The 21,460-nt window shown below is 41.4% G+C and overlaps 1 protein-coding gene across 2 annotated transcripts in view; it reads right to left on the bottom strand.

Moving 5' to 3' along the window:
* glra3 (glycine receptor, alpha 3) overlaps positions 1 to 21,460 on the bottom strand; it is a 219,878-nt gene that overhangs the window by 83,258 nt on the left and 115,160 nt on the right. For both annotated transcript variants that reach the window (XM_078282385.1, XM_078282389.1), the window contains exon 3: positions 13,597 to 13,820. In XM_078282385.1, coding sequence (XP_078138511.1) covers positions 13,597 to 13,820 — 224 coding nt within the window. The remainder of the gene's footprint in view (positions 1 to 13,596; positions 13,821 to 21,460) is intronic.

Here is a 21,460-nt window from a genome sequence, read left to right as displayed (position 1 = left end):
CTGCGGATGTGAAAGGAACTTTGCCCTGCTAAGAAAGCAGAGTGACCAGAACCAGGACAGAACCAGAGGCCTACACCAGAAGCCTATGATGTGTTGAGGAGCGCACAAAACTCTGTCTCTTTCCCTCCACATGCAACAGATGTGGCCAACAGAGAGAAACACAGCTGGATCACCGACCCAGACATCAGGACATAACGGAACAATCCTTTTCCCTGGACAACCAGAGTTTTGAAACCGCAAGCTTTGAACTGCTCACAACGCGGCAAACAAAGGACTCCAAGTAAGACTGTAACAACTGGGCATATAGCATAGCAACAGCATTAGGAAAATAACAGATTTAATGAAGTGAATATAAACTGTTTGCTAATGTTAAATTGTTGAGATGCATTGCATTTGCTGTTGGTCTGTTAACACCAAATAGCCATCCCACATGTTAGATAGGATAAATACACAAACTCAGGGTTTGCATGTATTTCACCTCCACTAAACATGATCTAACTTCATGATCTCATAACATCAAAGAATATATTATTCTACTTACTCATATTCTATTGTTAGATAAAGTCCCTGAATTTCCTTCAGCTTAGTTCACCAACTCCACCTAGGCCTACACAGCTTTCCCTCCGTCTAGGCCTATGGTTTATGACCCTTTGTTCCCCAACAAAGGCCCAGCACCCGGCCATGCGGCCAGCATGCTCATACATACCTATAGATAAGGACACACACACACACCCCCACACACACACTTGTAAATAGTTTGTATTCGTTTGTGTTACTTTTAATACTTATTCAATAAATTGTGTGTTGATTCTAAAGAGGTCTTGTGTCTGTATTACATAATGCATGAATGAACCAACCTCTGCTGTTAAAGTCCTTACCTTATCCTTCAACCCTTAGTTAAATGATCAATATTATTAACTTAGTGTTAACTGAAGGTATAATATTGTATTTTAATTGAGATTAAATATTAATATTGAAATCTCAATAACAATTATTTGATTGTTAGTTGATATTTCAAATTGATGGTTAACTTTATGAGAGATATATATATATATATATATATATATATATATATATATATATATATATATATATATATATATATATATATATATATATATATATACATATTATATATATATGTTTTATCATTTGTGCCACCTTATGAAAAGTTGTAACTCTTCATAATCAGTGCCACTGTGTGAAAAGACTCATATTCCTTACATTAATATTATCCCCATGGGAGGACATTCCCTACACATACTTGTCACTGAGCTGATCAAGTGCCAAATGTGATTGGCTGCTTGTATACCAAAGCGACAGAGAGAAGAAACAACAGAGTAGAGAATTAACATTAGTGAATTCAGCTTTGCTAGACTTATCGTTAGTGATTCAAAGTGCCGACTCTTTCTCATCTGTGATTCAGAGTAACGCTCAACAGAAAACCCCAGTTTAGTACATTTATCATTTCTATTCATTATGCCTTAAATGGCAGTCAAAGTTGATTTTTTTTGGAAAAATTTCCAACAAGGCTAAGAGTCTAACAGAGATTTGTGTGGCAGCATCCCTGCCGGGAATCAAACAGGTCTTCCGATTTGAGAGTCTGCAATCAAACTCCCTGAGGCACACTTCATACGTAGGCATCAACTTCACTTTTTATATTTGTCTAAGAAACAAATTTCAAGCATTTAAGCATAAGCCTTTAGATTAAAATGGCTTTAAGATAATGAAAAACAGTACATTGAATCAGGTGTGTCCAAACTTTTGACTGGTAGTGTATACTTTGGTCATCCTTGAGCCTAACAACCCGAAGAATGTGAAATGAGAATGCCTCCGTGTTATTGCCGTAGCGTCCTTCCTGGGAAAACATATGCTTCCACAAGCCTTTTTGATTTGAAGCCCCTTGTGGCTTCACATGGGGAGCGATTTGCATATGGCCACTCCCGAGATGTATAACCACTCCCACCCCACGTATGCACCTTTCTACGGTGTCGGCAACTATTGTTTCACTTTGTGGTTACAGACTGGAAGATGTCAAAGGCAAGCCAGACATGCCAAATGTCCGTTGTTGGCTGCAAGGATGAACACAAATCACTACATTCCCTCCCAGTATCGCAAGATAAAAAGAAAGAGTGGTTGAAATTTATTTTTGACAATAACGTTCCGGCTACAGTTAGTCCAAATTTGTATGTGTGTGCTAACCACTTTGTGTCGGACTGCTTTGCAAACAAGGGTCAGTCCAAAGCAAGATTTGCAAGAAAACCTCCCCTGAAAGATGGATCAATCCCAAGTGTACGTGATCCAACTGCAAACATGGAATTGGTAAATGTCGCCACCGATAATATTTACAGTTTATTCATGCATAAAGTATAGTCACTTGGGCTTGAGGCCATATCGTACTTTGCTAACGTATGTAAAGTTATGTGCCATTAGCTTGCCTGCAACATTGTTTTCATGTTTGTTTTTTATACAGTCTATGGTGCTTCGTCGCTAGATCTGTTACGACCGTCGCTGTCCGCGGTCCTGAAGCGGTGCGCCATGGCACGGCGCGTCTTGGCAGACGAGGCAGGAGAAGACACATGAAGTATTCTGCTCTTTTCTATTACTCACAGGAAGAATGTAGCCTGTGTCAGCCTATCGCTGCTCTCCTGTTCTCCTTTATAATCCCCTCTCTGTCATTCCAGCCCTACTGAGTCTTGGTCTCATATCGCCAATCTTCTGTGTCCAGTTCTCAGCTCCACATCATCACAAGTTTGTGTAATCAGTTAGTATAGCGCTCTAGACAGAGTTTTTGTTTTGTATTTAGTCACTGTCGATCCTTGCGGCAGTTACTAATAGGTAAGCTTACAGGTTTTTTGGTTTTATTTTCTTAGATTAGTTTTTGTTAGTATAGGTAGGTATTCTACTCCCTGCCTGTTCCAGTATTTCCTGTGGTTCAAAATAAAACTGTTGAACTGTTCCACTGCCTCTTGTCTGTTCTCTGCACTTGGGTCCAATACTGAAAAGCCTGTCAGCAAGACTCAGCCATACCATGGACCCAACAGAGGTACAGCAAGTGCGCACGGCACCAAGGCACTGCTGTTGGAGAGCAGCAGAGTCGTCTCCAGTCACTTGAGGGACAGGTAGCCCAGATGTCCTCCCTGATGGATGATGTAGCGTCTCGGGCAGATCAACGTACGGGCTCACTTGCCAATGCAGTCAACCAAGCAGAAGATCGTCTGGACACACTCACCGCCACAGTCCAAGAGTTAGCTACCTGCATGAACCAGCTCTGTGCTCTCCTCTCACCACCAGTCTCCGCTCCAGTGACCACCGCCATTCCTCCAGCTCCTGTTTTTGCTGCAGCCGCTGCTGTTCCATCAGCCCATCCCCAGAACAGTGCTTCTTTTGTTGCCTCCCTTCGTGCACCTGAGCCCAGCCTCCCGGCCCCTGAGAAGTATACCGGTAACCCTGAGACCTGCTGACACTTCCTGGTACAGTGTGAACTAGCCTTTGTTGCCCAGCCATCCCGTTTTGGTCCTGAGACGAACAAATAGCATTCATCATAAACCTCCTCGTCGGCCAGCCCCTGGCCTGGGCAGTGGCTTATCTGGATTCTCTTCCTCCTGACTCCCAGTCCTATGCTGCCTTCGCTGCTGAGTTTCGGGGAGTGTTCGACCATCCAGTCTGGGGACAGGAAGCGGCAAGACGGCTGTACGCGCTGCGCCAGGGGAGAGGTACTGTGGCTGAATACAACATCCAGTTCCACACTTTGGCTGCAGTAAGCGGTTGGAGCCAGGCTCGTCTGCATCCCTGCGCTTTCCTCTCCCGACGTCTGACACCGGCCGAGCGCAATTATGATGTGGGCAATCGTGAACTTCTGGCTGTGAAGGAGGCATTGGAGGCATGGCGTCACTGGTTGGAGGGGGCTGAGCATCCTTTTGTTCTATGGACAGACCACAAAAACCTCTCCTACATCAGGGAGGCCAAACGCCTCAACTCCCGTCAAGCACGATGGGCCCTCTTCTTCACCAGGTTTAACTTCAACCTCTCCTACCGATCTGGCAGCAAGAATGTCAAGGCCGATGTGCTCTCCTGCCAGTTTGATGTTTGCGAGGAGAATGTGGATCCTGAGCCCATCCTGTCGTCGTCCTGCATTATCGCCCCTGTGACTTGGGGAGTGGAGACCGAGGTCAAGGCCACCCAACAGCTGGATCCTGGTCCTGATGGTGTTCCACCCAATCGTCTCTATGTCCCAGCACCTTTGCGCTCCCGTGTGCTCATGTGGGGTCACTCCTCCCGGTTAGTGGCTCATCCAGGGATATGGAAGACACTGGAGTTTGTCAAGCGGCGGTTCTGGTGGCCTTCCATGGCCCAGGATGTCCACAACTTTGTGTCAACCTGTTCCACATGTGCACGGAACAAGTCCCTACGGCAACGTCCTGCTGGTCTACTCTGCCCATTGCCGACGCCCCACCGCCTCTGGTCTCACCTCTCCATTGACTTCGTCACTGGCCTGACCCCATCAGAGAGAAACACTGCTATCCTGGTGGTGGTAGATCGCTTCTCCAAGGCTGCTTGCTTCATCGCCCTGCCTAAGCTTCCTTCTGCCCGTGAGACTGTGACGTTACTACTGCAGCATGTGTTTCGTCTCCATGGCTTCCCCCAGGATGTGGTTTCCAACAGGGGTCCTCAGTTTTACGTCCCGTTTTTGGAGGGCTTTCTGTTCCCTCGTCGGCGCCTCTGCCAGCCTCTCTTCAGGGTTCCATCCACAATCCAATGGTCAGACCGAGAGGGTGAACCAGGAGCTGGAGACCACACTTCGCTGCCTCGTCGAATCCAACCCCACTACTTGGAGCTCCCAGCTGGCATGGGCTGAGATAGCCCATAACCACCTCCAGTCTTCCTCCACGGGTATGTCTCCTTTTGAGTGCCAGATGGGGTTTCAGCCACCTCTCTTCGTGGACCAGGAGGCCAACATTGGGGTTCCTGCTGCAGAGCAGTTTGTCCAGCGTTGCAAGCGCACATGGCAACAGGCCAGGGCAGCCTTACTGCGCACCAGGACTCTGCATTCTCAACAGGCCAATCGTTGTCGCCGACCTGCAGCAGCCTTCAAGCCGAGAGACAGGGTTTGGTTGTCAGCCAAGGATCTGCCTCTGCAGGTGGACAGCCGTAAGTTTGCTCCTCGCTTCATGGGAGCTTTTGAAGTGGAGAAGCAGATTAATCCAGTTTTCTACTGCCTGAAACTGCCACCTTCCATGATGATCCACCCAGTGTTCCATGTCTCCCTCCTCAAGCCTGTCGCCTCCTCTCCTCTCACTCCGGCTGTTCCAGCTCCCCCTCCTCCTCGAATGGTTGATGGTTCCCTGGTCTACACTGTGCGGCATATCCTGGATTCTCGTCGTGTGCGGAACAGTACCCAATATCTGGTCGACTGGGAGCGGTATGGTTCAGAGGAGCGGTCTTGGGTTCCGGCACGGGACATCATGGACAAGTCTCTCATCCAGGACTTCAGGCATACCCTGGCTTTGTATGCCTCAGGAGCAGCGCCTAGGGAGGGGGGCCCTGTTATGACCGTTGCTGTCTGCAGTCCTGAAGCGGCGCGTCTTGGCACGGCACATCCTGAAGCAGCACATCCTGAAGTGGCGCGTCCTGGGCAGACGAGGCAGGAGAAGACAATTATCCACGTGAAGTATTCTGCTCTTTTCTATTACTCACGGGAAGGATGTAGCCTGTGTCATCCTATCGCTGCTCTCCTGTTCTCCTTTATAATCCCCTCTCTGTCATTCCAGCCCTGCCAAGTCTTGGTCTCATATCGCCAATCTTCTGCGTCCAGTTCTCAGCTCCACGTCATCACAAGTTTGTGTAATCAGGTAGTATAGTGCTCTAGACAGAGTTTTTGTTTTGTATTTTGTCACTGTCGATCCTTACGGCAGTTAGTGATAGGTAAGAGTCAGTTTGTTTGTTATTTTTACTGTCGACCATCACGGCAGTTAGAGATAGGTAAGCTTACAGGTTTTTTAGTTTTATTTTCTTAGATTAGTTTTTGTTAGTATAGGTAGGTATTCTACTCCCTGCCTGTTCCAGTATTTCCTGTGGTTCAAAATAAAACTGTTGAACCGTTCCACTGCCTCTTGTCTGTTCTCTGTCCAATACTGAAAAGCCTGTCAAGATCAGTTGTATTGTGTGGAGAGACGTGTCCGCTAACGTAGCCTGAGAAAGACAAACGGATTTGGAAATGGACAAAGGTAGTTTATGGTAGTTTGGTCCGATTAGCATCGGGTAGTGACTTAGCTCCCGTTCCGAGGAGACAGAGTTTGATGCAGGCCTGTGAATATGAGCAGAGCTGCCAACTTTCACGCATTGAGCGTGAGACTCACGCAAATGACCCTCTTCACATGCTCTCAACCACACCTCCTATTTCTCACTCTGTCAAATCCCCCCCAAAAAAATGCATTTCAGTTGACGCGCTATTTTGCCGCGAACTAGCCTGCTTTGAAAACATTTCGGACAGACTCCACTAGTGCTCTACATCGGAGGCTTCAAATTCGAAATACAATCTGACAGGTGTGAGTATTAGCCTTCTAACACTATTACTACTACTACCAGTGCCTGAAATGGGCCGGTACTCACCGGTACTGAGTACTACCGGCACTTCTGATTTTTGTCCACATGAGTACCCTTACTTCTTATTGCGTACCGGCACTTCTGATTTTTGTCCACATGAGTACCCTTACTTCTTATTCCGTACCGCCACCTCCTGGTACGCCTTAGTTGAATGAAGAGAGTATCTCCGTATGAAAAAAGTGCGCCATAGACTTGATAGGGCTTCATTTAAGCAGACAGCATCCTACAGACTGAAGGCAGCGCTCCGCTCACACACGGTGAGTCAAACTGCAGCCGAAAACAAAGCTGCATAGATCAAGTGAAGAGGTGTCACTCTGGCCCTAAATTAAATAGCCTCTTGTAATTGCGTGTTCTGCAATATTAAAACCATTCTACTGACGTTTTGCCCCGCAAAGGCAGATTGTAAAGAATACAATGGCTTACATTTTGATGCAGGACTTTGTGGGCAAAACGACAATGGAATGATATTAATTGTGTAGAAAAAATAAATACATTTATATTATGAGCAGAGTGATGCCTCTTCACTTGATCTGATGGAGCAGAGCAGTCAGCGGAGCACAGGGCCATTAAAGTGTCAATCATGAAGAAATTCATGGTAATCAAACGCCAATATGTCCAATCAACACTACTGGTCAGGTGCCAATAGAGAGAGAAAAGAAAATAGAGGATGTGCAAGCACAAATGAAAGCTATGTTATTGTGCCAAGGAGGAATAAATGTACGTAAAAAGTTACATAATGCTAGTTTTCTTATATCATGACTGTCAACAACAAAAGGTCAATATTGCTTTGTTGCCACTACCTCCAAAAAGCACAGACAGCTCTGTCCGTCAGTTATATGACAATATTGGCCTCTGTCTATTTGCATCAGTCTTCTGTATGCTTGTAAGTATGTAATCTTTCTCTGATGTAATCTTTCTCTGATATTATTACAGCACTAACCCAGCACATTTTTCTGTGTTGATTTTTTTTAGTAGGTAGGTTAGGACTAGTTGTTTTGCAGCTAAACTGACTGCAGTCTTGTTTCATTTTCAGTTGATTTTATTGTAGCATATATGCAATATTATATTTGTATGTAATTAAATGCATACAAAAATACATTTGAAGTGGGATATATTACCAAGATATGCGTATAAATATAAATATGTCCAAGACACATGCGATGCTCATGTCATGCAACTGCTGAATTAGGGTACTGGCACCTTTTTTGGTCCAATTCAGGCACTGACTACTACAGTACATGTTGTTTGATGTAAAATAGACTATTGGGCTTGTCTTTTCACAAAGTCATTTTTTTTGCTGGACCCTGTAGTGTAGGGGACCAGCCTAGAAGAGTGAATGTCCCTCACTGACTCACTCACTCACTCACTCACTGACTCCATCCTGTCCACATTGTTGAAAATACTGAGGTTGCGGCCACCAGGTCAATGATCCCTCTGGTGGCCAAAAACTGTTTTATTTCTATTCTATTTTTTAATGGTTGGGGTAAGGATTAGAAGTTATGAAACTGGGGAAATGGCTGTAAATAGTCATGTTTCTTTACTTCAAGTACAAAAATGAATAAAAAGTAAATGTCTTTGGTGTGCGGTGGCGACCCCGAACGGGCCCCAAAAAAATTTGACCCAACTTCCATCAAATCTCACTCCAAGGTTTTCTGAAAAGTTGGCAGCCCTGAATATGAGGAAGCCTGTTGGCTACAACAACAAAAGTTAGCAATTGGGGAAAAAACATCTGCAACCAGAGTCGGTTGTACCTAAACCGTCATTCGGCCGAAACAATCACCTTGTCTCCTATAGATTTTACAGATAAAACGACTATAATCAATGTTAGGGGCTAGTGCTGCCAACAGCTAGCTAATCTAGCGTTAGCTAAGGTTAGCTCCTCTGGCTAAATTTGCAGACACATCTTAAACAAGACAACTGCACTTGTAACGAAGCATAAGTTGAAATGCATCAATGTGATCAGGAACATTATGCTTCTAATGCCAAATGAATAGAAGGGAGTTATTTTTTTTATTTTTTATTTTTTTAGAAGGGAGTTATTGGCTGATGAGATGTAAAATTTAAAGTTCTGTCGCAAGTCCGGTAACTCCAGTCTTGTAATCAGCTGGGGTTGTGGCAAAAAAGAACTAGAAAACCTGAACATCAAGACAACAATAACCTTACTGGAGGTACATTTTTTCTTGAGACTGTTAGATTTAGAATCAACTACATAGTCATTATTGAGGCTGTAGTTTGTGGTAATGTAGTAGGCTATTGGATTGCATTAAATTGTTACTCATGATGCAATATTCTAAAAACTATTTCAGATAATTGGTTACATTAAACATTTATATTCCCTGCAATTAGGCCAGCACATCTCAGCCATTTCCAATGGTAAAACATAATCATGCCAGACTGACCCCCCAGTGAAAATAACGGTTGGCACACAGCTATCAAAGAAAAACTAACAGAGGAAGAAGAGGATGATGAGGACCCTGGGGAGAGCAGCTCATCTATGGTGGCTCCAGGACCACATTATTCAACATACAACCCTGAATACAATCCTGAATTCCCCCAAGGGGATTAATAAAGTGCTATCTTATCTTATTTTATCATTCTCTGTCAACAGATGTGTCGTGAGCTACTCTATAATAGCCCTACACATTTTTTGTTTTGCTTATCTGTGCTCAATCAATATGACAGCTCATAATTTGTTCTCAGTTGATATTCCTTATTTTCTGAAAACAGGGAATCCTCCAGTCCCATACAAAATATCCCAAAATACATAGTGTATGAGACCTGCCTCCTGGAACTGTTTGAGGTTTGCCAGGTGTGCCACAGGGTGTGTTTTCCCATTGGGAAAACTCACAATGGGGGCACAGCTGTCTGCTGCTTGGCAGCACCCCAGCTGGGAACCTCCAACTTTCTGCAGCCATCTACTTCACTGGCACATCTTTTTTTAAACTGGAAAAGATATTTGGAAAACAGCTAATATTTGTTTATGGCATATCATGTTGTTACTGTTCTACTACAGAAGTATGACAAAAAAGAATCCCAAAAAAAAAAAAATCTGCCACTATATAAAGAAGATAAGGCATGAAGCTGGATAACTATTCTAAATGTCTTTGATATATCTTCAGGGCAATGCACTTGAAGCTATTCCAGTATGACACCTTCTGAACACATGCCAGGATGTACCTTGAGCCAGCTGAGCAACACCGTCATCAATATCCAGCTAGTGCAGGTTAGTGAGAACATATGGACACGGTTCAACCGTTGAAACTTAGTTTGAATATGGCAGTACTAGAACATCTTATGTTTCCAATAACATATTAACATTTACATATTATGTCACAGCCTTTTTTCCCGGTCTAATTTGTCTTCTTAACCAGAGCAATGAAGTTGATGGAAGTTACCACATGGAGAAAGAGGGCCTAAAAAGGAGCCTTGGAAGCACGTGGTGTGACCCTGCATTGCATAGTGACAGATCGTCACCTGCAGATACAGAAATTCCTGAGGGAGGTCAACATCACACAGTTTTATGATCTCTGGCACATAGTGTTTATTTTCAGTCTATGTGCAAACAATATGGAACAAACAATATGTCAGGGCCACACTTCCGCAAGTGTTTTTCCCTCCATGCAGCCGGAGGCAAAAAGTGGCAAATAGAGGTCACTCACTCAGTCACTCACTCATGGACGGTTTGCACGGAGCCTGCAAATCAATATAACTTGTCAAGGCTTGGAGCACCAACTACTGTTCTCTATGAAAATAACAATTGCCATTATTAATTCAATATATAACAGTGTAGTTAATTTCCATTTGGTTGTTCTGGTATTTATATGTAATCATAAAAAATACATGCTACAGCTCTGTAATTTTCTGAGGTTATTGGCCAGACAAAGACAAAACCTTCATATAGTAGTAACTATACTTAATTATGAAGTCTGCCACTCTGTTTTTATTAAAAACTGTAAAACTAATTAAATCTAACTAGTCCCCCATACTTTGCACAAATTACATGAAAATCACTAGACTATCCTTAGACTTGTACAAATGTACTGTAAATTGCTGTTTACTCCATGTCCAATCTTCATGTAAAAATATACAATATTTTCATGTCTTCATAGAGGCAACCTACAAAATTTCAGACTTCTATCTCAAAAACAGAATTTTTAAATTTAAATTTAATTTGAATTCTGCCCTTATGGAAACCATTGTAGTCAATGGAAAACAGAGTCTGTCTGATACAGAGGGGAGATAATTCCTGTGTCGAGTCCCATGTGCGTGGCCCATTGGATGTGCCGCATGTTAAATTGAGTCTTGGTTTTGCCATTTCGTTTCAGAAAATGCCTTTGAATAGTATTTTTTATTTTGAATTAATACACTGTGAAGTAATGGATGTTAACTATACTGTGAATTAATGGATGTTACCCATTGAACTCATTTGGTTCAGGTAGACATTTTTGGTTGTATTAATATTTTGTATTTTTAGTTCTTTTTTTTTTTGTCAGGTTTGAGATTGGCCACTACTGTTGTCTGTACATGAGAGTCTCTTACACTAGAATACCGTAGGGTAAAATGAATGTGTAAAATAATTATTTTGGTTACTCATTTTATTGTGAACTCTCAAATCTGTAATTAATGCTGTTCTCTATTGAGAGCAGTCAGGGAATAAAGATCCCATGTCTAGTCAGTGTGATATTTTGATATAAAAAACAAAACAAAGACGTGCAGCCCATATGGCTTGCAGCAATTGTGGTTTGTGCTGCAGTTTGCATGGAAAAAAGACTGAGAACACATTCAGGTTTCTTTTTCTTTCCTGGCTCAGCCATTGCGCATGTTGGATCTTGTGTTTACACCAAGCGGCCAAAACCATGGGTGAATTTTGAAGTAAATAAGGAAGTGGCGGCAGGTGGCAATTCTGCTAACATCTACTAGGGGCTGGCTCCAAAAAGACTCCAAACCCAGCCCAACTCAAGTCTCACTCAAAATATAAAGTCAATATATGAAATTTGAGAAATGGTCTCAGTAGCTAATTTCACTTCTTCTAATGTGTGTCATTATGGCGATTTTCAAAATGATTGTGTCATTAATGGGATATAACAGAATAAAACGGTTGTTTTCCTAGTGATTGACAGATCACCTGTCCAGTGATCGACGGGTCGCCAATTATGGGCCGATAGTAGGAGGCGCTGGGGGCAACCCTTGGCCTCGTTTTGGCTGCGCTGGCTCCACAAAATGTCAACATGGCGGCGATCGTGAACCCAATCTTTTGGCTTCAAAACAGCCCTCCAGAAACCTATGGGTGACGTCACACTCACTACGTCCATCTTTTTAATGTATTTTTTCCCTTTTGCTTCGTCTGTCGCAATCTCTGTTTTCATTGGCTATTGAAAATGGGACTAGGGGGGCGCCCCGGTGGTCACTGAGTAGAGCGCGTACCATAAGGCTCAGTCCTTCCCGCAGCGACCCGAGTTTGAATCCGGCCCGCGGTCATTTGCTGCATGTCCTCCCCTCTCTCTCTCCCATACCTTCCTGTCTCTCTCTCACACTGTCTCTATCAATAAAGCATAAAAAAAATATATATATATTTTAAAAAAAGAAAATGGGACTAGGAGTGTAAACACGGAAGTGGAGGAGATTCACGACTGTGCATGCGCAACTGTTTTTCAAAAACAACAATGAAGATTTGCGCTAAATAATGGTGTAAATATCCGTTTTTCCACTCACTGTGCGATCATTGGCTTCAGGAGACTTGGATTATGCTGCAAGAGCTGTATGGAGTAATTTTATGGATATTTTCTGTTCTTTTCAGAACTCTAGATCAGTCTCCAAAGACTTCAGTTTTTTTGGAGAACGCTGCTACAAAGTTGTGCTGGGAAGCTCCAGGACTGTTATATGGACTAACACACTTCACCTGTGGTTCAGCTGGCATGAGGGTGAGTAGATAATGACTGAATTTTCATTTGTGGGTGAACTATTCCTTTAAACAAATGCATAATCAAATGACAGGTGCAGACAGGTAATGATATCAAGGGAACAGGCATACAAATAAGAACAAACAAACTTGGAGGTTTAGAGTGGGTTAGGGTTAGGGTTAACCCTTTATTTAAAAAATGTCAGGCAACTGGGGATGTAATGTCTCTTCTCCTGATGCTACTGTAATAACATGGTGAAAACCAACAGGTTTATCAATCAGCATACCAGTAAGGAATACACCATAAAATCACTCATCACATGCAACACTACCAATGTTATATATCTTATATTTTGTAAATGCAATAAATGTAAATGTTGGAAGCTTAAAGTCAGACTTAACGAACATAGAAGTAGCATCAGGAGAAGAGACATCACATCCCCAGTTGAATGACACTTAATGACAACAGTCATTAACATTCATAAAGTTTAATTCATGTTCATGTCAGTTGTCATGACATAGTTATGACAGTATTATGTCAGCCTTATTCACCCCCCTTCAAATAAAGTGTTATTGTATATCTTATACCAGGTATTTAAAAAGCAATATCTTCACATTGTGATTGTTGTTTGTGAGGATTAGATCCTTTATGTCAAAATGGTAGAGGTAATTTGTAAGTTGTGTCTGCATATGTGAAATGCTTTGAAGGCTCTTGGTTTGTTGATTCAATGTTGTAAAGAGATTATGTTGAGATGATGAGATCACCTGTGTCCTTCCGCACACCTGTGACAATAAAGTTTCCCTAAATATAGAGGAAAAAGATTAGTTACCATTAGACACTGATGAAGGCCGGAGGGCCGACAACGTTCTGTCCATTATGAAATAAAATAAGTGCTTAACAAAGTAACTAACAAAGTTAACTAAGTAACTAACTATCCATCGTGTGCGACCCCAACTTATATGATCTAATAACTGGATACTGCACCGAACAGTCTGAGCGCAGTGGCCGTACTACGACTCCATGTAAGCACCTCTCCACCCCACCATCTACATACACAAGCTGACAAATCCACATACAACCTCCCCCTTACCTTATAGAATACAAAACATTTCCATTCTTAAATATCCTGAGCAGTTTGTTATCTGTAGTGACTTCATGAAAGTGGGCTCCCTTCTCGTTGGCGAAGAACAGATCTGGTTTCCATATGGAATCTAACATAGAGGGGTCCAAGTCCAGAGAATCATCTGGGTATTCAGCGTAGGCTAGCCTGGGATCATTCCACTGTTGACGGAGGAAGATGTTCACACGGTAGTCCTAGAGACACAAAGACAGAGATGGAAAGATCAGACACAGAGAAATTCCCCCAGTGCCAACTATTTATTACTGAGGTTTTACAATGCATTAGATGATGATGCAGCTACGGAGCAGACATGTTCTGATAATAGTGCTGTGCAGTTGTCATTTTGAACTAGTCCCTCAAAATGAATTACTCTTTTGAGTTTGAGTTTTTTCCTTAGGTTGAACTATTGGTCTTCATAACTGACACACAATGTCCTGTGTGCCTTACGCATTAATTGTCATTAAATGCTGTATACCTTTTAGCCCAGTAGAGAGCAGGGCATGCTAATTTGGTAGTATTGTGAGGTAATCAATGTAATACTTGCATGTCAATACATGCCGTATCCATTTAAATTTTATCAGTGGTTCAAGCACGTAAGGCTGAACCACTATTGTTTTGCTACTGATTTATTATTAGTGGTTCAAGTACGTCATGCTATTGTTCTGCTACAATGTGTATTGTTTTGCTATTGATTTATTTTTGGTCACTGTTGTTTTCCTTCCACCGTATCGTAATTTATTGTGAAATGCTACAGATTTGAAATTTTGCACAGTGATTGGAAAAGCATTGCAAATCCTTGTCAAACAAAAGTTTTTCAAAATTGCCCTGAAGGGGGTGCTATAATTAAAAGTACAAAATTTAAGCCTTTGAAAGCCCATAACTCCCTCACCGTGAGTCCGATTGACGCGGAACTTGGTGCACATATGCCCCTGAGTCTGCTCTACAAAGTCCACCTAGAGTTTTTTTTTGCTAATTTGCATAATTTGAAAAACAGCTTTTTCCCTAAGGCTTTTTCAGTTTTTCACCTATCAACACCAAACGTGGTACATAGCCAGAGGGCCTTGAGATACACACTGAGGGGCGAATTCACAAAGAATGGATTGCAGCCGCTAATAGCACCATGAATTGCGTATCATTTGCAACCGCTATTTGCTCCGTCTCAAGGACCGATTCACAAAAGATATTGCGCTAATGATATGCCAGCGCAAACACGCCCATAACCTGTTGCAACTGAGTGCAATTTGCCCCTGTTTTGCGTCTGATTGCAATTACCAATGTGGCAAAGTATAAACGTTGCCTTTGCGCGAAGAACACAGTAGACAGGACAATGGCAGAGAAAAAGAGAAAAATTTTATTTTTAGACCGCGAGCTGCAAGTCCTGACGGAGGAGGTGCAGAGGCATTTCTCAAAACTTCAGGCAAGAAATTTAACCGGGACTGCGAGAAACCATATTTGGGATTTAATATCCCAGTCTGTCAGTGCTGTTGGTGTTTCCAAACGCACCTTCAGACTGCAAAAGAAGATGGCATGATTTGAAGCGGAGAACAAAGGAGAATGTAGGGGAGCTTTATTCATTTATTTTTCATGACACAATTGCATCCTGTCACTGCATCCTTTGTTTGTCATTGCATCTCACTGCATCCCAAAATAAACTAGAAGGGCACTCGCGAGCGCAGACCTCCGCCAAGGCCAATCCAGTCTTCTATGATATGCAAATGTGCAAGCGCAACCAATATACGGATCCGCTCCAAAATTTAATGGGTTCTTCCTTGGCCCATGTTACACCCTTCCACGAAGTTTCATGAAAATCGGGCCAGTAGTTTTTCCGTAATCCTGCTGACAGACAGACAAACAAACACAAACAAACGGCACCGAAAACATAACCTCCTTGGCGGAGGTAATACTGTAAATGAGTTTGAGCGGGGCTGTCCATGGTGCTGAATCTTTAGGCCAAAATAAAGCCCACTGTGCTGACTAGTGAGATAAGTGAAAATATTTTCAGAGTGAGAAATTGAGTTGTATTGATTGTTTGGTTGTACTGATTTATTTGCTTTTGTTTGTGAAGTAATCTGTGTTAAAGTTCTATAGTAATAATAATAATAATGTCAAAATATTATTTACAGACTGTATTTACAGACAATTTTATTTTTTAGGTCACACAAAGGTGGAATTGTTGCAGAGACATTTGCAAGGTCAATTCAATTCAATTCTCAGTTAAATCAACAAGTGATAAAGTCTGGGCGTGACACCCCTTATAAATGCACTTCAGTTACCACCGACTCTCTGAAGACGCTAATAATTTCACTCTAACTGCGTGTGGCAATTAGCGCCGACCTTTGTGAATTGGACTGTTTTTGCAGTGAGGCTCATTTGCATAGAAAGGGGCCAATTTTGCACCAAATGTATGCATATTACCTAATTTAAATACGTGCAAATAGCACAGGAGCACCGAGACGCTATTTGCGTGGCAGCGCAGTTAGCGGGGCATTTCACCCTTTGCGAGTGCTTTGTGAATTACACGGTTTCTTTTTGTCTTATTTGCACAGGTTTAGCGTCAGCAAAAGCTGCGCAATCCTTTTGTGAATTCGCCCCTGAGTGCGTTTCATTAGTCGTTTCAACCTGCCCTCATTGACTTCCCCTTGGGGGAATCCCCGCCGCCATCTTAAGTTCACATCTTTCAGTTCCATTACTCTGATAAGTCAAGTGAACTTTCTGAGATTGACCCTTCAAGAGTCAAGGGAGCGAGTCAACAACAATGTAGACTTCACAAATGCATCTTACACAGGATGCATTGTGATCATTTCCGGTGCACATACAGGTGATATATATAAATGTAAGTAAACAAACAATGTTTAGAGGATTTAGACATATTTATGAAATGAACTCATCTGCAATATTTTATTTCTCATTGCTCTGTGTAATTGTTATTATTTTTTATTATTATTAATTATTGGGCCTGCTTAAGGGCAAGTGTGTTCCATTACAAATATTCTGCTCCCCCTCGGACCCTGCCCCCCTGCTCTGCAAGTGGCCACTCGCATGCCGTCTGCTGCTACATATGCCGAGGGGAAGTGAAGGAGGGCCTGTTAAATGACTAGTGAAACAAATTAAATTGTAACCATTTTCCAGCAAAATCTGACAACCAATATGGCTGCCATTAGTGAATGAACTTTGCAATGGGCGTGGCCTAACACAAAACTGGCCATAACTCATAGATCATTGGTGCAATCAACACAAAAAGTATAACGAGCATATCTGCATTGGCATTTTCCAATCCACTGATAGGGGGTACCACAAAGGCCAAAAAACGATATCTCCTAATCCCTTCAATGAAATTGCATGACATTTTTTACACATGATCTAGGACCATTTACTAATGGAAGTCTGAAGATTGGTTGTGATTGGTGAAAGTGGGTGTGGCCTATGATGTAATAACCATGTAATAACTTGTAAATCAAAGTGCATTTGCACAATCAATACCAAACTTAAGAGTATTATCTGAAAAGGCATTTCGAACATGCGTACCAAATTCCATGGAAATCGGTCAAAAGGGGGCGCTGTAGGGATATTTTGAAATTTTAAAAGGCTGTATCTCACAGAATTTAATTCCGATTTCCATCACACTTGGTACCAAATTAAACTTCACAAGGGTCGTGGCCTAACACTAAACCAGCCGTAACACACTGAACATTTTTCCAATCAATACAAAACTTGTCAGACGCATTCAGCAGAGATCATCAAACTTATCTGCAACAGCAGTCCTAATCATCTCATAGGGGGTGCTAAAAATGTCATGCATTTTTAAAATACAAGAAAGAAATCACCTACAGGTTTTTAGTTATTGAGCTCTGGATGGCCCAGAAACTAAGCTATTATTTGTCTCATTTCCTTCAGATTTAATTCAGATTATTAAGGAGGGCTTCTGCCTGTTAGTTTTGTAAAAGAAAACTAAAAATACTATAGCATTAACTATGAACCAGAGAACCAACCACAAAGTTTAAGTCTAAAACATGTTCAGCATAGAAAATGGCATTCTGTCAACTATAGAAGCATAATCAAGCCCAGTCATCACAAAATGACACGTTAGTCCTAAATGTAGTCCAGTAGATTACTATAAAGAATAAAGTCTATAGATTGTTTGTGTGTGTGTGTGTGTGTGTGTGTGTGTGCGTGCGGGCGTGCGTTGGGACATCATTTTCATCACTATGTACACTAATCTCTTTGTCAAAATGTTTGAAAATGTTGACATTGTGCAGGTTTCAATTTAAGTGGTTTCAGTAGGGACTAACTGCAAACCTCATGACATTATAATTTCTCTCTGTGTAGACAGATAAACTAAAGCTCCAATAAAAACACTACTCTGCATACAGATAGAGAATTAAGAGGGATAGAGAGACTGACTGAATAAATGAAAGAGAGGGAGAGGAAGAGAGAGAGTCAAACAGCAGTAAATCTGTTCAACATAAATAGTGTGTAGAGACCAGAGTGAACCAACCTGGTAAACAGCCAAAGATAAAACTCATGCTACCAAACACTGGCTCTAATATAGTGCATGTGAGTGTGTGTGTGTGTGTGTGTGTGTGTGTGTGTGTAACCGGGCATTCAAAATTAACTATTTTTTTCCTTGCTGCTTCCTAACAGTGATGTGTGGTAAATAAAAGGCAGGATTAAAGCAAGATTAACAAATGTATATCACAGCTGCAGTATGCATGACAGTGAGACAGGATGTAGCCAGTCGCCCCTGACGTAAGTCTCCCGCCACCGGCCCTCCCACCCCAGTGAAGAAGATGATATATTTCCAACTTGGAAATATATATTTGGAATTGTTTGACAAGTTGAGTGGCATTTGTGGACAGGAAAACACATTTGTGATCATCCTTGTCGTGATATACATTTGTAAATCTTATGTGCATTTATTTATTTTATTATAGAAAAACCCTATCGTCTTATAAGTTACTTCAGTTTGATACTATTTACAATGATGTATACTATGAATTTACATAATTAACAATGTAGGTGGCTAAACTACCAAAGCTACTAAAACTAAAGTTTAGGTGGGTTTACCCTCCACTACATCCCCAGATCTAATCCACAAACCTATTATTTTCTCCACTGTGGTTCTCTAACAAAATAAAGCATTTCTCCAGAGAGTTAGACAGAAAAACAGGAACTGTTTTTTGTTTCTGTTGTAGTCTAGTGTAGGATTTGACCAATATGGGCTTTTCAAGGCTGATATTGATAGTAATATTTTTTAATTAAAGCTGCCAGTAGCCAGTATTTTGTGTCAATATTCAATATCTTTTTTAAGTATTCAGTATTTCCTTAAGAATTTTACTCTTGTCAAGGTGGAAAAGCCTCTGAAACAGCATTTAGACCATGGAATATTAACACTCACAATTGAAACTAGTATTGAGCTGTTCATAGTCAGAATCTGATCTGTATTCGTAAAATAAGCCCCAATACTCGTGATTGTATGATTGGATTTGAGAAAAAAAAAAAAAATACGGAAGTTGCTTAAATGGGTAGTACTGCTGACTGAAGCTATCTATGGGTTGTCGGCTACACGTAGGCCTAAAAGTTTATTTAGTATAGATACAATTGCTTTAAATTATAATTTTGTTGTTTTATTAGAGGATCCCCATTAGCTGCCAAATTAATGATAGCTAGCCTCCCTGCGGTCCTCACAAAAAAATACAATATAAACAATCAATGATAAGATAAAAGAATACTTAAAATAAAAAATAAAAAAAATAAAAAAATAATAATAATAATAATAATAAGCAGGGCACCTCCAAGCAACTGTCATGCTGAAAATGTTTGGGGACACAAGGGTTGACTTACATTTGGATGAACAGAGAAGGAGGGAAACTGAAATGCACAAGGAAAAGGTAAAGAAGAATCGGGAAATACTGAAAAAGCTGATCAACTGTGTGATATTATTGGGGAAACATGAGCTCTTGTTTAGGGGTCATGATGAGGGAAAGGAATCTACTATCTACTAACTATGTGGAGCTGCTCTCCTTTTTAGCTGAGTATGACAAGAATCTACATTATCACCTCCCTACCAATAAAGTATTCACTGGCACATCAGGGGAAATACAAAACAATCTCATCACTGCCATAGCTGATGTAATGGGAGAGTAGTTATTGGAGGAGATATTGGAGGAGATATTGACCCAATATGTATTCGTTGCCACAGAGGCTCTGCTGATCTTCTGCACATGTTCTGGTCCTATCCTTCCATAACTACATACTGGGACTCTGTCTTTGACACTCTCTCTCAAGTCTTTTCTACCCCTATTTCACCGTCTCTTCTTGCTGCTCTGTTCAGGGTCTTGCCAGTAGACTCTCCACTTTTTGTCTACCAACTTGACTTTCTGGCATTTTTAACTCTACTGGCTAGGCGCCTGATATTGCTAAATTGGAAAAGTGCTGCTCCACCAACACATAAACGCTGGATAGCCGACATACTCCACTTTATGAAGTTACAAAGTCTGATTGCTAGCTAGATATCTCAAAAGTTACAAATGGATTTGGCTAAAATTTGGTGGACAGATAGCCCTTGGTCCAAGGATCAGTTGATAAGAATTTGGTGGTGATGTGGAATTTCTGTCATTAGACAATTATCATTTTTTAGCCAGTGCTGACTTGACTTTTAAGTTGGCTGCTAAACTGCATTGCATTCAGGTGCTCCGGGTAAATCACACACAGAAGAAAAATGATAAACAAACATAAACTGTTATGGCTGCAGATTTGCAAGTTCAGGGTGCAACTTTGCAAGTTGTAGAATTCAGCATTGGTGGACATTTGTGCTCTACCAAGTGCCTTGTAGTTTGCCTTGTTAAACTTAAACATTACATTACTTATACTAATCTAGTGATAATAAAATATATTATTATTTTTAACTATACTGTACGGGCTAGTGCAAAATTTCACCCTAGTAGGCCAGTGGGATAGGGCCCAAAATCCTTAGGTTTCCACCTCTGGTGTAAATCATCATAATCTGGGCCACAGGTTATATAACATTTAGCTAGTTAGTAACCATAAAACTGAAAATACTAGACATATAGTGATCCTGGCTATTATATGGATGGACATCTAATTTAGTTTATAGTCTATTTGAATTTAAACATTTCTAAGAATTTACATGTAGGCTATACGCTAGTCCATATTTTTAGCATATGCTAAATATTTTTAGCATATATTTAGCATATTTTTCATTTATTCATTTATTCACTCACTCACTCACTCACTCACTCACTCACTCACTCACTCACTCATGGTTAGCCTATCTGCCCCTAGTGGCCATTAGGAGGTATAGCACACAGGATGCTGAGAATCACCATTTGGTCTGTAATACTACGAAACTGTGTAGGATGCGTCACATCTTTGACTGTGTCTTTGTTATAGTATGCCTCTAGAAACAATGTATTGTTGTCATCTTGTTAATTTTTCCTATTCACAAAACGTTAGCATCAGACATTGGGAATGGAATCTAAGTGAACGCTGGATGCTCTCCGGTTGCTGCCATCAGACGCAACACAACATAAGCAGTAGAAGGGTAAATTGGCTTCAGTGAGTCTGATCAATGGCTGATGCCCAATGGCTCCAGTATTCTTTGCCATGAAACATTAAAATGCATCCAGCAGGAAACTTTTGTCTTGTCAGATGTTTTCAAAGCAGGTATCCAGTGTGGTGTTGTTGCCCTAACCCTCAATACCAGTTTCATCTTCATAACTACTGTAACGGATTATCGTTGGCAAGTTTCGAACCAGAATCCTGATCAACTTCTCTAACCACGAGGCCACCACCTCATCTAATGATGGTTGCTGAG

Source organism: Centroberyx gerrardi, chromosome 3 (assembly GCF_048128805.1).
Source record: "Centroberyx gerrardi isolate f3 chromosome 3, fCenGer3.hap1.cur.20231027, whole genome shotgun sequence".
Lineage (NCBI taxonomy): Eukaryota > Metazoa > Chordata > Actinopteri > Beryciformes > Berycidae > Centroberyx > Centroberyx gerrardi.
Note: the sequence above shows the minus strand (reverse complement) of the source record. Positions and strands in the feature narration are given on the sequence as shown.